This window comes from Lytechinus variegatus, chromosome 18, assembly GCF_018143015.1.
Source record: "Lytechinus variegatus isolate NC3 chromosome 18, Lvar_3.0, whole genome shotgun sequence".
NCBI lineage: Eukaryota > Metazoa > Echinodermata > Echinoidea > Temnopleuroida > Toxopneustidae > Lytechinus > Lytechinus variegatus.
The window spans coordinates 16,848,952-16,869,907 of record NC_054757.1 but is presented as its reverse complement, the minus strand read 5'-3'; the positions used below and the strand labels follow the sequence as shown (position 1 = coordinate 16,869,907).

The following is a 20,956-nucleotide window of genomic DNA, read 5'->3' as shown; positions in this document are numbered from 1 at the left end:
AAAATACCAAATTTTGGTACTCTCGTGACAAAATGGAGTCGTCTTACATCTTTTCTCGTCAACTGGCGCTGTTGTTAACTGTGTGTTGGCTTTTTGTTCATGAATGTTTGGCGGTAAAGGATTCGGGGAGCGTGTTGGATCCCTCGACTCTATCGCCGATGGACAGTAAGTTGGATGTGTGGGACTGTGATTGTGTGTGTGTGGGGGGGTGGTTGTGCGGGGAGGGGTTATATCATTGGGAGGACTACATAGGAGGACTTGGATAAATTTTGCTCATTAACACAGGGGCTTGCAGACTGACTGCATAGGTCTACGATTGCGCAATTTAACGTCGTTACAAGGGAAATATTTTTTCGCCCTAAAATTAATAAGGTTCTTTCTTTTCAATTTTAGGAAAGAAAATTCAATTAATAATTATGTGGGCATATGACAGGATTAATGGGATTCTCTTCTGTTATACACAATTTGTTTGATTTTCGGGCAGCTTCTATATTAGCCTTTAATGACATAAATGCGTAAGTCACGGTTTACATAAAGTCTCCCTTTATTGATAAATCATAGAAGAAAAAGATATTAATGCATATAGAACCGGCAAGGTTTATCGGTATGGCAGTGAGTCCAAACTTCGCGGACGGTCATTATCTCAAAAACTAGCCAATATCCTTAAAATCTGACATCATCAACGTGAAAAGCGACCTAGAATTACCTTTCTGTGAAAGTTTCTTTAGAATGTATGAGTTCAGTATTCATGAAAATATTGGCAAAAGATCGGCAAATTTGTCACAGCTAGCGCCCGTTTTGAAGAAATCAACAAGCATCACGATATCACCAATTTGCAAGCAGAAATCTTCAAAAATGTTAGTTAAATGTGGTACTAACCGATTCCATAGCACTTTGCAATCAATCTGATATAAATATTTCACTTTTTGGGCTTGAGTTTTTGTTTAAATCTCCACAAAAGCTTTGGTGCGCGAAGTTAGGTCACACTTTTTCTTAACGGTTTTCCAGCACAGCCCGCAGGCGCGGATGCAGGATTTCGTAGGGAGGGGGGCCCAAATTCGACCTGATTTTGGCGCCCCTGTGTACTTTTCGGAAAAATGGCGGCCCTCCCTCCCCCCAGGCAATCATAAGTGCCTTAAATGCATGTTAAATTATCTTATTTCATAGGCACATGAATCAGGGGTGGATCCAGCCTTCGCCAATAAAGGGGCCCGGAATTTTTTTTCAGCCATATTTTCCCCGATCGGCCGCTCGAAGATGTTTTTTTTTTCGTTTGTTTCTTTGAAGGGGGTAGTCCTATAAGTCACTTCTTAGCTTTATTCTTTAAATCAACATAAATGTATAATATCATAATTCTTATTTTATAGTGCCTGCGCGAAGCGCGAGCATTTTTTTTGAAATTGTATGTATTTTTTCCTAAAATTTGAACATTCGGAAAAAAAGATGTGCCTCAAATAATTACTGCGAACGCGAAGCGCGAGTAGAAATTTTTGATAAACGTTTTGAACTGATCGGAAAGGTAGGCCTACCAGTCCTGTTAAAGACTGCATACAGTTAGCCATGAAGACGTTATATATTTCAACAATCAAATAATGCGAGCGCGAAGCGCGAGCTGAAAAATTTTGACATTTCTACATAAAGAATGGAAAAATTTTAATCAGTTTTTGTAATCATGAACAGGAAAGCTATACAGTATAACTAAACAATTGATACGAGCGCGAAGTGCGAGCGGAAAAATTCTAGATTTAGACCTAGACCGGGACACTCTATTCATGTTTCCTAAACCATGAAAAAGATGAGTAAGAGGGAATCTTCCTACATTAATCATGTGAGCGCAAAGCGCGAGCAGAAAATGTTTGTATACGTTTGAACTGATCGAAAAGTGCCTTTTAAGGACTTCTTGCATTTAGCCATGAAGACATTACATATTTCATCAATTAAATAATGCGAGCGCGAAGCGCGAGCTGAAAATTTTTGACATTTCTTTATAAAGAATTTACTTAATTACAGGAAAAAACAATTCGAATCTGTACTGATTCCCAATATTTATCACACACAAATCCATTATTCCATAAACTAAAGACTCTAACAGTATTTGACATAAATACACTTCAAAGTTTACTACTTATGTTTAAGTACGTAAATAACATGCTCCCACCTACCTTCATTCCACAACTTTTATTCTCTGAATACATCTATTCATTCATACCGTACCCATAACTCTTCAAATTTCCATTTAATCAACCCAAACTGCTTATTGCGCAGAGATCCATAAGACACCATGGTCCAGATTTGTGGAACTCTCTACCAGCAGAGTCTGTAAAACAATCTTCGTCTCTTCACTCATTTAAGGCAAACGTTAAATCTATGTTATTATCAGAATATTAGAAGTAAAATGTCTGTGTCGTATCCTTTTTATAGTGAATTTATTCCTCCTTCGATTTAGTCATTACCAATATCTTCATCATGACCCGATCATCTCCATGGCCTTCATCATCATCATCTTCATACTATAATATTGCATGAATTCATGTTTCGTATTTGAAAATATATGCCAATTCTGCTTTATAAATGTATTAATTCAATTAGTATAAGTTTGGGATTGTCATTTTTTTCAAGCAATCCGCTTATGATGACAATCCTCTTGCAAATTGTGAATATCATATAGTTAATCATTTTTGTCAGAAATTATTTTTTTAGTACTCTTTATTTATGATTCATGCCAAAAATGCTAACATATTATGTTTATTATGTTGTGAAAAATGTAGTATATGAATATTATGGATGCAGAAGAAAACAGTAAATCAAATCAAATCAAATCAAATCAATTGATGCGAGCGCGAAGTGCAAGCGGAAAAATTCTAGATTTAGACCTAGAACGGGACACTCTATTCATTTTTCCTAAATCATGAAAAAGATGAGTAAGAGGGGATCTTCCTACATAAATAATGCGAGCGGAAAGCGCGAGCAGAAAATGTTTGTACACGTTTTGAACTGATCGAAAAGTGCCTTTTAAGGACTGCTTGCATTTAGCCATGAAGACATTACATATTTCACAATCAAATAATACGAGCGCGAAGCGCGAGCTGAAAATTGTTGACATTTCTACATAAAGAATGGAAAACTTTAATCAGTTTTTGTAATCATGAACAAGATAGCTATATAACTAAACAATTGATGTGAGCGCGAAGCGCGAGCGGAAAAATTCAAGTTTTAGACCTAGAACGGGACACTCTATTTATGTTTCCTAAATCATGAAAAAGATGAGTAAGAGGGGATCTTCCTACATTAATAATGCGAGCGCAAAGCGCGAGCAGAAAATATTTATATACGTTTTGAACTGATCGAAAAGTACCTTTTAAGGACTGCTTGCAATTAGTCATGAAGACATTACATATTTCACAATCAAATTATGCGAGCGCGAAGCGCGAGCGTAAAAAATCAAGATTTCGACCTTGAACGGGATATTCTATTCATGTTTTGTAAATCATAAAAGGGGATCTTCCTACGTTAATAATACAAGCACAAAGGGCGAGCAGAATTTTTTGATATTGTGATCTGAAACTGGATAACTGAATGAAAATGCGCGCTCATGTTTCAAAATTAATTTATACATAGAATCTTGGCATTCTAAACAATCTTTTATCATGAAAATAAAAGCGAGCGCGAAGCGCGAGCTTAAAATATTTGATATTCCGATCTGATATTTCAAACACTTTGTAGGAAACTTGTAAGGTAGATATAAATCGCACTTGATAAAGAGCTGATATGTTTCATTATTACTTTAATTTTGAGACATAGGACCTTGACATCCTTAGGACATGTTATCATATGAATATGATGACTATATATCTTCCTATTCATCTTGCTAAGCGCGAGATAAACCAAAAGTGACAATTTAATTATTAAATTGATATCTTAGTATTAATGCATAATGAGGGCGCGGAATCTGATGATATTATGGCCAGAACACTGAACATTTCAAGCACCTTTTTATTTATGAATAGGATGCATCATTAATTAGTTGATATATTTTTAACCATTAATGCGAGCGCAAATCGCGAGCCGAAATTTTTGATAAACTGTCATGAAAAGGGGATTTTAAGTAGTTTGTTATACAATCAATATTGAGACATACATAACCCGCCAATCAAAAATGCAAGCATAGCAGCGCTAGCTGATGCGTTTTGACAATCAGACCTGAAAAGGGATATTTTGAAAACTTTATGGAATACATGAAAATAATAGGTACCTGATAAATCAAAATTCGCGAAGGCGCAGCGCAATTGAAAAATGTTAATATTCAGACCATAAAAACTGACATTTTTACAGAGCACTTTTTAAAAATCAATATGTAAATCACAAAAATTAATAAAAGTTCAATTTCCAAGGAGAAATATGTTTTGTATACTGACTTCCAAACTTGAGATTTAAGCTCCGTGTTGAACAAGATATGTGGATCACTTAACAGGCAATGCAAGTGCGAAGCGCGATCGAAAATACTATACATGTATAGTGACATAAAATATTTTTTCCAAGTCTTCCTCTCATCTTATTTTATTCATTCGTCTTCCTCCTTTTCTTTTTTCTCTTTTCTTTTCCTTCCTTTTTCTTTCTTTCCCCCCCTTTTTTTTGCTCTACCAATAGGGGGGTCCGGGCCCCTCGGGTCCCCACCTGGATCCGCCTATGCATGAAGAAGAGGCAGTCGAATAATGGTTTTATAATGATGTGTTCATGAATAAATGTAATATCACCTTAAAAAATAATCAATGCGAGCGGGAAACTCGAGCGATTTCTATTTCAACCATTTGATGCTTTCAATTTCGTTTAACTTCTCATCAGAGTAGGACCTGCTAGAATTATGTGAGTGGGAGCCAGGCGCGGATCCAGGATTTCTTAGGGGGCCCTAATTTCAAGTCAAGTAATAATCGTGCCGAAATATTGACTCCCATTGCCGAATGGGTAATGTCTAGTTCAGTTACTTCTCACAGAAACCTCTCTTGCATTGTAGGCATTCTTCGTTCTTGTGGGTACTCCCATTTTTTTCTTTCTTCTTTTTGCTTCAGGGGTTGAAAAATTTTACGGGGATGACGCCCCTGTATCGCCGCGTATGAAAACTGGTTGTGCAATAACTAAATTGCATATTCTGCCTGAAAGAAAATTAATATTTTATTTTGGGTAAAATATTCTTGAAAAGATATAAATTTACATGCTTTTTATTATATAGTTGAGGTAGACTCAGTAGTCAGCACTCAGCATTTACTAATTGGGAGTGCACTGCCTACTTAGATCTGTAAGTGTTTGGATATATTATATAATCTTTTGTCATTCGCTTGAAATCCATTCAAAACAGTGAGTTATCTTGTCAATCTTAATCAACAAACATTGGCTCTTCGGCTCTTGCAACAATCATATAAATTATCAAAAGTTTATGTATCTTATAATCTTGCTCAAATTTTTATACTCCAAATAGATTTTCAAAAGAAACAGAATGCGTGTAAACGGTGTATATAAACAGAATATTAGATACTAAAGATAAATATACTGTAAAAATATACTTTATTGTCAGTGTCTTTAGAAATATGAAAACAATGCTCTTTAAGTTCGCATCATTTTGGACGATAAGTTCTTATCTCTCTCTTTCATACAATACTAGTGAAACATGAATTCCAAGGTCCCATGTATCTTGTATACATCAACTATTTCAAGATGTAACAATAAATGTAAATTATGATAGCAATGCAGTTTAGGCCTGAGTAAATCCACGTAATAGTTTCAGTGGAACTCGTTTAAAAGAAAGAAATAAAACATGATTTCCCACCGTAGGTTGGAAACGAAAAGGTGTCGTATCAACTGTATATAGCTGTCTCTTACGCATTACTTCATGAAACAAAAATATAGGAACGATATAAACCATAGAGTTATTTCAGTTATTTGAGTATTTGACGATTCGTCAAAAAATAAAAACGCATCCGAAACTTTCACCATTACAATGAAAGTTTCATTTATTCTTTTACATATTGCACACTAAGAAATAAAGGTTCAAAATTGAACCCCGAAAGGTTTATGCAAAATCAGCACCCTGTAACCACCCTGCGGTTGGTGTTCATTTTTGCACCCTGCGGGTTCAAAACTGCACCCCTAAATTTCAAATTGAACCCCTAGGGGTGCAATTTTGAACCCGCAGGGTGCAAAAATGATACCCAACCGCAGGGTTCGATTTTTGAACCCCAAATCAGGGGTTCAATTTTTGAACCCATAGGGTGCTGATTTTGCATCAACCTATCGGGGTTCAATTCTGAACATTTATTTCTTAGTGTGTGCAAGTAAACTTCAAGATTTCTGTAAATAATATCTATCAATATATCCATCAGTGTTGTAGTCAAGGCTAAAACCTCCAAGGCCAAGGCTTTAATACCGAAGACCAAGGCTTCAACTCCCAAGGCTAAGGCCTAAAAACCTCAAGGCCAAGGCATTTCAAACTTTCAATATATGGAACAATGAGCCAACAACAATGCGGCAGTTCGAATATCAGTTCGGCGCCCCTAACATGTAGGTCGATCATCAATTTGCCCCCCCCCCCCCCCGTTCGAACATCAATTTGGCCCCAGTTCGAACATCATTTTGGCATCCCTTCGAACTCAATTTGCCTTCCCTAGTTCGAATATCATTTCGCCCCCCCCCCCCCCTAGCTCGAGTATCAATTTTGCGCCCCCCTAGTTTGAACATCAATTCGGTGCCCCCTTGTTTGGGTATCAATTTGGCGCCCCCTACCTCGAACATCGATTCGGCCCCCTCTCCCTAGTTCGAGTATCAATTTGGCGCCCCCACTTCGAACATCATTTCGGCGCCCTCCTAGTTCGAATATCAGTTCGGCGCCTCTACATGTAGGTCGATCATCAATTTGCCTCCCCCCCCCCCCCCCACTCGAACATCAATTCGGCCCCCAGTTCGAACATCATTTTGGCATTCCTTCGCACTCAATGTGCCTTCCCTAGTTCGAATATCATTTCGCCCCCTTGCTCGAGTATCAATTTTGCGCCCCCCTAGTTTGAACATCAATTCGGCGCCCCCTAGTTGAGTATCAATTTGGCGCCCCCTACCTCGAACATCGATTCGGCCCCCTCCCTAGTTCGAGTATCAATTTGGCGCCCCCACTTCCAACATCATTTCGGCGCCCTCCTAGTTCGAATATCAATTCGGCGCCCCTACATGTAGGTCCAACATCAATTTGGCGCCCCTAGTTGAATATTGATTGGCGCCCCAACATGTAGGTCGATCATCAATTCGCCCCCCCCCCCGTTCGAACATAAATTCGCCCCCAGTTCAAACATCATTTGGCATCCCTTCGAACTCAATTTGCCTTCCCTATTTCGAATATCATCCCCCCTAGCTCGAGTATCAATTTTGCGCCCCCCTAGTTCGAATATCAATTCGGCGCCCCTACATGTAGGTCCAACTTTATTTGGCGCCCCTAGTTCGAATATCAATTCGGCGCCCCTACATGTAGGTCGATCATCAGTTCGCCCCCCCCCCCCCCCCCGTTCTAACTTCAATTCGGCTCCCAGTTCGAACATCATTTTGGCATCCCTTCGAACATTATTTCGGCGCCCCCCTAGTTCGAATATCGATTCGACGCCCCTACATGTCGGTCCAACATCAATTTGGCGCCCCTAGTTCGAATACCATTTCGCCCCCCCCCCCCTAGCTCGAGTATCCATTTGGCGCCACCTAGTTCCAACATAAATTTGGCGCCCTACGTCGAACATCGATTCGGCCCCCTCCCTAGTTCGAGTATCAATTTGGCGCCCCCACTTCGAACATCATTTCGGCGCCCTCCTAGTTCGAATATCAGTTCGGCGCCCCTACATGTAGGTCGATCATCAATTTGCCCCCCCCCCCCCCCGTTCGAACATAAATTCGCCTCCAGTTCGAACATCATTTTGGCATCCCTTCGAACTCAATGTGCCTTCCGTAGTTCGAATATCATTTCGCCCCCCTAGTTGAGTATCAATTGGCGCCCCCCTACCTCGAACATCGATTTGGCCCCCCTCCCTAGTTCGAGTATCAATTTGGCGCCCCCACTTCGAACATCATTTCCGCGCCCTCCTAGTTGAATATTAATTTGGCGCCCCTATACATGTAGGTCCAACATCAATTCGCCCCCCCCCCCCCGTTCGAACATAAATTCGCCTCCAGTTCGAACATCATTTTGGCATCCCTTCGAACTCAATTTGCCTTCCCTTGTTCGAATATCACCCCCCCCCCCCTCCTTTTTTCCTTTTCCCCTCTTCCCTCTTCCTCTCTTTCCTTTTTTCTCCTTTTCCTCTCTCTTCCCCCTCTTCCTCTTTTTTCTTCTCCCTCCCCCTCCCTTTTTCTTCTCTTCCTTCCCCCTCTTCCTCTTTTTTTCTTTTCTTTCCCCTCTTCTCTTTTTTTTCTTTCCCTCTCTTTTTTCTTTTCTTCTTTCCTCCCCTCCCCTTTTCTTTTCTTCTCTTCCTCCTTTTCTTTCCTCTTTTTCCTCTCTCTCTTTTTCTTCTCTTCCTTTCCCCTCTTCCCTCTCTTTTTTTTTCTCCTTTTCCTTTCCCTCTCTTTTTTCCTTCTCTTTCTTTCCCCTCTTCCCCTTTCCTCTCTCTTTTCCTTCCCTTCCTTCCCCCTCTTCCCTTTTTTCTTTTCTTTCCTCCCTTTTCCTCTCTTTTTTTTCTTTCCTTCTCCCTTTCTTCTTTTTCTTCTTTTCTTTCCCCTCTTCCCCTCTTTTTCTCTTTTTTTCCTCCCTCTTTTTTTTTTTTAGCCGAAGGGGGGGGGGGCCAAGGCCCCCTCGGCCCCCCTATGGATCCGCGGTTGTCCAGCACAGCCCGCATTTGCGGATCGGAATAGAATTTTGAGATCGCGATACCGGCGAAACTCCTTGACCTAATTTACATTTTCGTCCATGATTTTATAGTTTACGATCTTGCCGTCAATGTGGTAACTATTTCTTGAATTGGTTTTGTATAAATTATGAATATTTTGTGAACAATATTAAGCCTGATGAATATTTTTGAAAAGTTTGGACACCCCATCATACTTACTGAATAACAGGGCAGCAATAACGTACGCGACATACATGTGAAAATGACCTTGTACATTGCACAAAATGATAAGGGACACTTTGAATTAAAACAATAATTTAATTTCACTCAGTGTTTTAAAAATAGTGGATTTGCATCTACTACGGTTGAATCGTCCTTATAATTCCGATTTAAAAAACTTTTTTTAGCATGCAACTAATTAATTAATAAGTCATTACTTCTGTCTTCGTAAGGCAGTAGACAAAGTATCGAAACTACATTTTTGTAATTACAGAATGCATTATAATTCGGGTAAACCTGGCTATTGTACTAGTTTTGTGCAGAAATCGACACTCCCATGTACAGATCAAAGTCCAGTCTAGCAAAACATGAATTCTTATAATTTTTCTTTTTTACAACTGACAGATATTGAATAAGGCGCATCTAATGATCCATACCATGAGAATAAAAGCAGTATTATTGCAGAAAAGGAGGAAATATTATTAATGGAAAAGGGACACAATCACGTATTAAGTTTTTATATTTCTGATATTGCTATCAAATTTTGCTTTCAAAATGAAAATATCCGATAAATAAAAAGTTGTTTTATATAACAAGTTTTAACCAGCTGGATAATCCTTGTTTCGAAAACTCGAGTGATCGTCCAGCCACACCAATAAAGCAGATTACAAACCGAGAGATGACGTGCCATTCAGCCTAAGGCTAGCTTGGATCGGTCTGGTGTCGGTTTCCGTAGTGTGACTGCGACATGGGGGAAAGTCCACAACTGAATAAAAAATACCCATGTGACCAGCAATACATTGAATAAGCAACAGAATGCTGGGGCGGCTCCGGGGGTATTTTTTATAGGGGTTGGGGGACTTAACTCCTTCCTCAATTTAATTGCAGTGGTCTAATAGAATCGAGCTATCAATACCTATCCCGTTTTAGCTCTTCCTTTCCCCCTCTTATGTCTTATTTTCCCCTGATTTTCTTTCCCTTCCACCCCTTTAGGGAGCGATCACCCCCCCCCATACTCCCTGTAGTGACTCCCATCACTCTGGCTGAAAGTGATTCCGATGTCGAAGCAGTATCGTTACCGTTCTCCAAGTGCGACTTTCAGGGGACACCAAAAATAAAGAGGAAAGGATACAGATCGAGGGGACGGGGAAAAAGGTTAATACTAAATGAACAAGTAGAGAAACCACAACGTCAAAAGAAGGAAACGTATGCTCGCTCTAGCTAGCACTCGCTCCGACGTCATATAATATGGGGGGGGGCAACATTTAGTGCTTTTCAAGGGCGTCGATTTTCCTCGTTACCTTACAATGCCTTCAAAAGTGTGTTCATTGAGGAATCTCCATTCTTCTTGGTGGAGTGCAAATACTTTAACTCCAATTTAATCTGGAGAGAAAGGTGGGATCCAGAAGAAGATCTGTCTGCTTCCGTCTATCTGCATTATGGAGGGGGCCCTCATATCTGCGCACCTAAAAACTTAACTTCAGATTTAGCATGAATTCTTTCTGGTTCACAAAAATGTTCAGTATGCTCTTCAGAGTACCTGCCTGCCTCGAAGCAAAGGTGAAGGTCCAAAGGCCGATGGCTTCATGGTTTTGAGGCTAAGACCAATGCCAATGACTATATAGACGTCAGATCGCGAATCCAGGACAATAAGGCACACAAATGTCCTCGAAGACGGCCTCGGGGAGCACAACTCTAATGTAACAGTTGTGGTTTGGAATATACATATCCGTAAAACACACATTTTGCATTTGGTATACATTCATTTGTTTAGGAGACGTAAGGCTTAAAGGCGGTGTCCAGCCTTGGGAAGGTCGCATCGAGATCTACAGCCAGAGTTCTGGCCAGTGGCATACTCACTGCAATACGCCGAGACGGGAAGAGTTCTACCACGTTGTGTGCCGTAGGCTCGGCTACAATGGATTCCTCAGGGACCTCAAGGGCACGGAATTCGAGAAGAGTTCGCTGGTTCCACTTCGAGGTTATTTTGAGTGCAACAAAGATTCGGCGGACCTGCGAAGTTGCTTTTTCAAGGAAGGCGATGGCTGCAAAAGCAACAACGAAGAAGTTGGAATCGTATGCTCGGCAGTAGGTATATATACATTTTAATTTTTCTTTGAACGTAAACAATACTTCAGACGTAGATGAGACTCTGACTTATTCCTAATTGCAAATGACCTTACAAACATTAAAACCTTTGACGAAAATCACACGACAAATTCGCCTAAAATCAATATGCCCTCAAATGAATTAAACAAGGTGATTATTTTTGTTATGAATGTTTAATTTCCACTTAACACTTGGATAGGCCAAAGCAAATGTGTATTAGAGACAGTGTGTATCATAGGCGGCGGAAGCGGGGGGGGGGACAGGTCCCCCCAAAATTTGTGTCTATCACAAAATTTAAGGTGGACCCCCCTTAAATCTTTTGGCATCCGCCGCCAATGGTGTGTACATGTGTGTAGTGCGTACATGCTGTTGGATTACACCCGTTTGTGGGCGAGAGTAGGATCACCACCCTTTAGCAATCGCTGTTGTTAACTCCATTTAACATGTTTTATGGAAGCAAAATAGTGTCACGGCTTCACATGTCTCCAACTATGAAGTTTTCCTTTTTTTCTTTTTTTTGTAGTTCAGTCGTGCGGACCTATCTCTTTCCAGAAGGACGATCACCTTGAAATGCACCCCTTTAGACTGAGCTATCCAGACAAAACTCGTGTGACCGTTAGGTGTCCCGGGGACCCCAGTATCTCGGGTGTGATGAAGTGCATCAATGGTCACTGGGAGTGGGAAGGAGAGGAGCCACCGGCCTGTCCACCTAGAGCTGATGGTAAGTCCCAAGTTCAGAAAATTTCAAATGACCACCACATGTTGACGTATCGGTAGGCCCTATCCAGCTTCTCTGCAAAACTCTAAATGATGGATCTCGAGATCCGACTCCATCAAAACAGGGATGCGTAATATCTTTTTTCAGCTTAAATAGTTGCTGATCATTTATCGAGACACACTAGATGGAGGATAACATGACAACGAACAAGAAAAAGACCGAAAAAAATTAGAAGTAGGCCCCATCTTTGCTGAAATCACTTTTCGTTTTCCAACCTATACTAAAAATTACGCACACTAAATGATGATCGTGTATATTGGTAGTGTCACACAACAGTTCGGAATTTTACACTACATGTGCTTGATGATAAATTAACTCTTTAAAGACTACTTTTTTGAGAAGTTGTAGCCAGTTGGACGTTACAGTGAGTGATCAGATTTAGTGAAACTGATCTAGTCGGGTTTGGAAAGACAACCCATTATAAAGTTACCAAAGTAACAATTCCCCATCTTAAACGTTTAAAGGTACACCTTAATGAAATATTGACTTGAACAATTAACAAAACCAATTTACTCTTTTAGATACGATTACGTGTCCTGCTCCTTTTTATGACACACGTCACACCTTCCTACTTCCGGCAAAGTTGACGTACCGCTACGACGAAACGTTCGAGATCGTGTGCATTGACCGTTCTGATGCAACGAAGCTGAGATGCGGGGATGGTGGTCGACTAGAATGTTATGATGGAGAAGACGGCTGCATCCCAGAAGTTCCTAGCTGCATTACTCCTTCCCGTAGACCTACAGGTAGGTTCACTTGCTCCCTATTTTGATGATTAAAACGACGCTTAAAAGGATGATCGTAGATGATACGAGGCGACGAGGCTGACGGCATTGTTGATGATGGATCGGACGATAATGAAGGAAATGATTTTGAGGATGATATTGATAATGTTGATGGCGATTGTGAAGGTATGTGCAATCCTAAGAGTTCGTGTCCCTTCGATCCCTGACCTTGAAGGTCGTACTTCCTTTTGGTCCGGTAGCAACTTAAGTATGTAGATGGGAAAAGCACTTTGATTGTGGTGTTCAATACAGCAGCTCCCGATCAGGTTGTTCGCCGCCATCTCCCCTGTATATAGTGTTTATGGATTCAGCCTATAACATCAATGTTTGATTGTTGTCTTCCAGATGATCATTTGCTGTTGGTCGGAGGCGACAAATCAACAAAAGGTCGTGTTCTCGTGAATCGTGATGGACAATGGGGATCTATCTGTGCGGATGGCTGGAACCTTGCAAACGCCAATGTCATCTGCGCTCAGTTAGGGTACGGTCCCGCCAGGAGACTGCTCGACTCTCCAAACTTTCCGCCAGGACCCAAGAGATACTTGTTCAGGGAAGTGAGGTGCAGCTCGAGCGAAACGAACATTTTGGATTGCAGCATGAAGCACATGTCTGTTGGCGACAAGTGTCATTCAGATTACGAAGTAGAAGTCGACTGCTCTCCTGAAGGTATACACGACTAAACATTTTCTATTGGAGGGAGAGAATGTGTAAAAAAAAACACTAACATGTCAAATTTAAATCGTGTTCATGCAACCCAAATAGCTCTACAGACCAACCAATATTTGTAATTTTTCATAAAAAGAGCATAATACAGACAAAGCGATATCAGTTGGTTTTCAGGATAATTTTAAACTGGCTCTGGTCAGGAGATGACCTTTAATATTTGGGACGAGAAGGTGTCTTGACTGAGAATACATTGGTAGAATGTTTAAATACCGTTCGTATAATTTACCTGCATGTATTGATGTGTCTATTGCATTTTGTCTCAACTTTTAGTTTGAATTTCATTTTTTCCCTTTTCATTATATTTACTATACATACAGAACCACAATCTTATTCCTTTCGTTCCAATTGCGGAACACCGGGTCTTCCTCAAAATACATTTGTCAAGCCATACAGACATGTGTACAATGCAGGAGAGATGGTGACACTCTTTTGTGGTGGAAAGCCTACCAAGAAAGTTGAACTAACATGTTCTTCGGATGGGCTTTGGAGTGGCGACGTCATCGACTGTGGTGTGCATGCGCCATTGGGTAAGCAAGGGTATTACTAATACTACTTCTACTACTACCACCACTACTACTAATTCAAATATTACCCATACCACAAATAAATCGGTTGAGTGTCATAGGATTAACCAATGCCAACGTGTGGAATCATAGACAAAATTCCTTTAAGCTGTCCTATCTAGCATTACGCCTTTTACGTCAGTATCAAATTCAGTGTCCCTAATGCTATCAAAGTATGTCACCCTCCATTTACACCCTCTTCTTGTCCATTGCATCGGTTCTAGTATTTATTATTTGTTCTTACATTTCTTCATTTCGAGCACAATCCGCTCAATCATTCTCAGTTACTTTGTGACCTTTGTAAGACCACCAACACATAAGCCTGTTACATTTTGAAATATAGACCCTTGAGATACGGACTGTTTCGATGGCCAGGGTTCTTAAAAGACATCAAAAGTGGAGATGTTATTATTTTTGATTGGAGAAATATACCTCACCTGCTTACAGTGGGTATGAGATTGAAACTGTAGTTAGTTTGCAAACATAGACACAAAGAGGTCCCAAGGTGAACTTGGAATTGTTTCTTAGGACTTAAGTGGAGAGTAAAAGAAAAGAGGACCGTTCTTTAATTAGTAGATGAACCATCGAAGGTACTTCCCGGCCTTACCCGGTTCTCACCTAGCTTCCGTAAGTGTGAACAACAAACGTGAGAGGAAACTCAAAAGAGGTTTTTGGGTGCTCAATAATATTAACTGAACCGAGTAACTAAAGGGATATGACTGGGCCCCTTTGGTACATAACTGTCACTTATTTCGATGAAAGTAAACCAATAATCTGCATCAACCGTCTTCGGGATATAGCGTGCTTCACTATTACATGTATTACATGTATGAGGAAATCCTGAAAACGACTTTTAGTTTGAGTACGCTGATTTGTCAAGTGCGGCTTCCGCTCTGTCGACAACTCTTTTGTTTGAACAAGATCCATTACTATGAATTATGGCTTGGCCAGCTTTCCTTAGATTCGGTTGGTTTGAATGATAAGTTACATGAAGGATGGTATTACCTCTGACAATGGGTGATTTTAGTAAATATGAAAAAAGATATGAAAATCGAGAATCGACCAAAAAAAAAACCGTAATGTAATTCATTTTGGGGACTCATTTTTATTTTCATTTGAATGTATTTTTTAACTCTTGCTATATATTGGATGTACGAATATTTTTCCAAAATTCCCACCGCATAATATTATATACTTTTACCTGTACTCCTCTTTCACCCGTAGATCCAAGACTGCTGATTGGAATCGGGATAGGAATTATTTTTCTACAAATCGTCATTTCCATCATCATATCTCGCTGCAGTACTCCTAGGTAAGAAATAGTGGTCGCTTGGTACTTAAAATCATTTCAATAAATTATGAAAATCTTATAGACCTATCTGACCTACATGGAACGTTTTACTTTACATAAAAGTTGACAATGGAATGCTCCTAATTCACGTTATTCCAATCGAAGTAAGTTTATATTAGGCCATATGTACTATTTTATCATTCAAACCTCTAATTCCAAAATATATTACACACCATTTATTTACTTATTCATTTTTGTTTGTTTGGGGGGTACTAAATGCACGGTATATGTATTATTCGGGACCGCAAAATCCGGTTTACTTTGAAATATCCGATGTTCCGGTGATCATGTAGTTTTACATTTTTGGTGAAACAAAAGTTCATGTTAAACATATGAAATTTGTGAAAGTTATACCACTGAAAAATGGTTTGGTCCATGCGTGAAAGACTCGACCCTTCGATTAGCGAAAACATCGGGAAAATAGACCAATCGTAACCAATAATAATAACAGGCATTTATATAGCGCCATCTATCTAGAAATATTCTATTCCGAGGCACGTTTTTTATTATCATTACCCCGGCAGCTTTAGCTCGAGCTGCCATTCAGCGCTCATGCATTCAAGGAATTAATCCTGCCGGGTACCCATTCACCTCACCTGGGTCGAGTGCAGCACAATGTGGATAAATTTCTTGCTGAAGGAAATTGCGCCATGGCTGGGATTCGAACCCACGACCCTCTTTCAAAGTCAGAAGACTTATCCACTGGGCAACAACGCTCCACAAAATCACATTCAGGGACTAGCAGATTGTGTCAAAACTTCAGTTCTGTAAGAATGAATGAAACCGTTGACTATTATTCTTATCGAGGATGTTTAATTACGCTGCACAATAAAAGAAGGGAAGTTATGCCAGTGGCCGTGGTCTAGTAATTACGACTCTCGTCTTTCAATCGGAGGGACATGGGTTCGAATCCCAGCCATGAGGTGTTTTCTTTCAGCAAAGAATTCACCCACGTTGTGCTGCACTCGACCCAGGTGAGATGAATGGGTTCCCGGTAGGATTTATTCCATGAATGCTTTAGCGCCTGTATGGCAGTTCTGCTACAGCCGGGGATGATAATATTAATAACAGTATCAAGCGAAGTATAGTATATGCAATTAAAGTAGCTGCGCTATATGAATGGACTATATTTTTATTGATAGTAGATAAGGCCCTACTAAGATTAATTGCTAAATCTCAGAAGAAATTTTTAAAAGAACAATGGCTACAACTTCGATGACCAAAAATCCTGCAAAGGGGACGTCGTAAATATTTTTTATCACCTGATCTCAGCGGTGGTATAAGCTTCATTTTTCGTCTGACAATTTTCACATTCTAGGCAGCAGCCAGTAGCAGAAGTAAGGGATGATGCCCCTCCGCCTGACAACGAAGCTAAAGCTCGACCAACCAATCAACAGTCTGTGCAACCACTACGCCACCCACAAAGCGATGACAGTAAACAAGAGTAGAACCAATCCCACAGGGATGTTTCCTGTCCCCCTTTTTATTTGGGTCATTTATGCTAAGAACTTCATTTATACCTATCTGTAAAAGGTAACTGATTGAATAAAAAGAAATGGAGAGGGAAGGGAATTTATGAATATGATTTCGAAATTAAGTCTATTGAAAGTTTTCATGAGAAAATGATAATTTCGTTTCATCTTGAAATAACATGTTTCTGTTTGTGGTAACTCCCGTAGGAACTCGGCAGGACAGCATTTTTTGCTGGTAAACGCCAAGCTGGTATATAACCAATTACCTTGGAAACATTTTACGTCTAGGTTAATCAGTCATAGTGGCTGACGTAATAGACGACATATATCACTCTTGGGCCTTTTTATCAAAGTGGAGACAATGGCAGAGTTGGGATTCGAACTCACAACCTTGCGATTATGAGTCCAATGCTCTAACCACTGGACCAGACACTTTCTCTGGAAAAATATCCAGTAAAAAAATCCACTCATTTCGCTGTTTGTATATCCAAACATGAAAATGAATACTCATTAACATAAGGTGTGGTGACGGGATAAAAATATATACAATATAATTATTTTTTTCCTACCATTGACAAAGATTATCCTTGATTATTCAGTTTCATTAACCATTAGAACGGAACTATTTCATGTATTAGGGCCTAAATTTTACTTCTTGTAATCTCAGAATTGCAGGAGAGTTTGGTATAAGCGAAGTGGTTAAGGGAAAGTTTAATTCATGCCAAGTTGATAAGGAGTTATCAGTCCATTAAACTTGATCAGCTATTCACCCTCAGCAATAATACCCCCATCTAGCATAAACTTTTATGAAGATGGCGCTCTCCAAAAGATATTCATCTGACATGTACTCGACCTATTTGAAATATAGCATGTGAGTAAAAAGAAATAGACACATCACAAATCCCCAATTTAACGAATAAAAAATATGTCAAAAACGCATACTCATTATATAAGGTGTAGAGGTGTTGCGGCTCAAGGGTAAGTCTTCGGACCTTGAACCATAAGGTCCGGGGTTCAAATCCCACCGCAGCACTAGCGTCCTTTGGTAAGGCGTTAATCTACATTTGCCACTCTCCACCCAGGTGTACCCGGTAGGAAGGAATTCTTTGAATGCTCGATACGCCCGATCAGGGAAGCCGTGCTAAACATTTGTATTAAGCGTTATATAAATGTTGAATATTATTATTATTATCACATGGCCGGAAAGAATATCTTCTCCGAAATAATTTGATAATATATTCATATGGCACGTACGTGTTAGTGCTTGGATGAGTATTCTTTGCAGTGATGTATATTTTGACTCGCGCCAAAGTAAGGCATTATTTCAATGAATGAATCAAGTTTTCAATGATGTCATAATCCTACATGAGTTAGTAAATATTACGTTCAAACCTCCTTTTCAATAAAATTACCTTGAAAATTGTATATAAAGTTACCCAATTATAATGTACTTTATTGAAAATTTGTTTTAAAATGGGTTTTAATGCAACACTTATAGGATTATGACAAAATTGACATCATGATTCAATAATTGCGGTCATGCCTTACTGTGGCGCAAATAAAATTTACATCATTGCAAAGAACACCTCCTGATCGTCCAAGCGGACATACCACAGTACGGTACTGAATTATTTTGGAGAACATACGTTTTCAGGCAATATATCATTATTATATGTTCATAACATTATATTTCCTTAATGAACTAGGTGAGTCAGTCGATGATATCCTCCATTCACTATTTCTTTAGTTTTTTATTGCTTGAATTATACAACATTTCATTTTTTATAGATTTGAAAATAATGACCAACTTGACTGAACCATATAGTATTAAGCAATGCTAATTCCACATGTTTAGGGAGAAATTAATCGTTGCATCACTTGGCAATGGAGAGAAATTAGAATATTTCACATTTCATGCAATAAAATAAATAAGAAGTAGTGAGTGGATGACGTCATAGTCTCCCATTTGCGTACAGACAAGGATGTGCATATAACTGTTTTGTGAAATCAAGCGAAACTTTAAAAATGTCATAACTTTCTGATTTTACATCCGATTTTGATGAAATTTTCAGTGTTATGCTTGTTGGATTTGTCTCCTTTTTTATTCAAATCTATTTTTGTTGGAGTGACTTGTCGTTTATAAATTGGGGATCTATGAGGTGTCAAGGATTTGTCTATTATTAATTTTCGAGAGCGTCGTAGGCGGATACGAGTTGAAATTATTTATGTGTATGTTTATTTACGATCGTCGTGCAATTTCATGTATTGGGGATATCGTACACACTAAGAAATAAAGGTTTAAAATTGACTGAACCCGAAAGGTTGATGCAAAATCAGCACCCTATGGGTTCAAAAATTGAACCCCTGATTTGGGGTTCAAAAATTGAACCCTGCGGTTGGGGGGGTTCATTTTTACACCCTGCGGGTTCAAAACTGCACCCCTAGGGGTGCAATTTAAATTTTAGGATGCAGTTTTCAACCCGCGGGTGCAAAATGAACCCCAACCGCAGGGTTCAATTTTTGAACCCATAGAGTGCTGATTTTGCATCAACATTTCGGGATTCACCGAATTTTGAACCTATATTTCTTAGTGTGTAGAGGGACAAAGACAAAGATTTTAAAATATCGTATGATACTCGAAAAGCTGTCCCACGATACCCGTACATTGCAAGATACCTCTGTGCTAGATCCAGAAAAGGTTTAAAGTTATGATGACAAAGTTCATACCCCCAACATTTACCAAAGCCCGTTGACCCTATATTACATTTGACTTTGGTCATGTGACCTGAAATTCGCACAGGTGGTTAAGGGATACTTGATTGCTCTTATGTCAAATTTTCATGAATTAGATATATAGACTTGACGGCATCCCCCCCCCCCTTCTCCCCAACATGGTCGAAGTTAATTGACCCTAAATGGCTTTTGGCCTTGGTCATGTGACCTGAAACTCAGGCAGGATGTTCAGTAATAGTTGATTACCTTTATTTTCAAACTTCATGAATTAAGTCCAAATACTTTCTAAGTTATAATGACATTTGAAAAACTTAACCTTGGTTAAGATTTCAATATTGATGACGCCGCCGTCGGGAAATCGGCGCCCATCGATTCGCTCTGCTATGCAGGCGAGACAAAAATAGACCAAATGGTTAGAAGAAAAACTGGTTGCAGATTATCAAGGATTAAACCATGTGGGTGAGATTAATCGGAATTAGACAAAGCGAGAGGAGACCAAATGGCACTTTACCACACTATGTAAAGATTGAAATAGAGGATTTCCACAATTGCTATTTTGTATCGCCAGGCAAAATGGACTTTATTCTCTCTCTTCATCATCTTCTGTGGAAACCTATGTTAACAAGATGTGCTTTTTAATAGGTCCCTCATATTTTACTCTATTTTCTTTGTAAGAGACTTAATGAAATTGTTGTCATTTTCTCAAGATGTATGTATTTTGGTGGAATGTTAAATAATCAAATCAATCATAATGATCATGGTCATTACCGTCCTCATCGTCATCATCATCCTCATTATCACCATCACCTTCATTGTCATAATCATTAATATGACTGCCATCATCACCATATTTTCCATTATCTTCATCATCAGCTGCAGCAGCACCATCATAATCCTCATAAGTAACACATTTTTGTGAATGATGCTGTTGTCGGTTTTTGTCTCACCTGCGAAGCAAAGTGAGACTATAGGCGCCGCTTTTCCGACGGCGGCGTCAACATCAAATCTTAACCTGAGGTTAAGTTTTTGAAATGACGTCATAACTTAGAAAGTATATAGACCTAGTTAATAAAACTTGGCCATAAGGTTAATCAAGTATTACTAAACATCCTATTAGAGTTTCATGTCACATGACCAAGGTCAAAGGTCATTTAGGGTCAATGAACTTAGACCATGTTGGAGGATTCAACATCGAAATCTTAACCTGAGGTTAAGTTTTTGAAATGTCATCATAACTTAGAAAATATATGGACCTAGTTCATGAAACTTGGACATAATAGTAATCAAGTATCACTGAATATCCTGCATGAGTTTCACGTCACCTGACCAAGGTCAAAGGTCATTTAGGGTCAATGAACTTTGGCCGAATTG

The 20,956-nt window shown here is 39.4% G+C and overlaps 1 protein-coding gene across 1 annotated transcript; it reads left to right on the top strand.

The window, feature by feature from the left end:
* Nucleotides 1-32: 32 nt before the first annotated feature.
* LOC121432210 (lysyl oxidase homolog 2-like) lies at nucleotides 33-17,057 on the top strand. Its single transcript, XM_041630064.1, has 8 exons — nucleotides 33-165; nucleotides 10,843-11,160; nucleotides 11,701-11,898; nucleotides 12,477-12,701; nucleotides 13,086-13,406; nucleotides 13,784-13,993; nucleotides 15,254-15,341; nucleotides 16,699-17,057. Exons 1-8 carry the CDS (start codon nucleotides 33-35, stop codon nucleotides 16,826-16,828), a joined length of 1,623 nt encoding a protein of 540 aa, XP_041485998.1. The 3' UTR covers nucleotides 16,829-17,057.
* The last annotated feature ends 3,899 nt before the right edge of the window (nucleotides 17,058-20,956 follow it).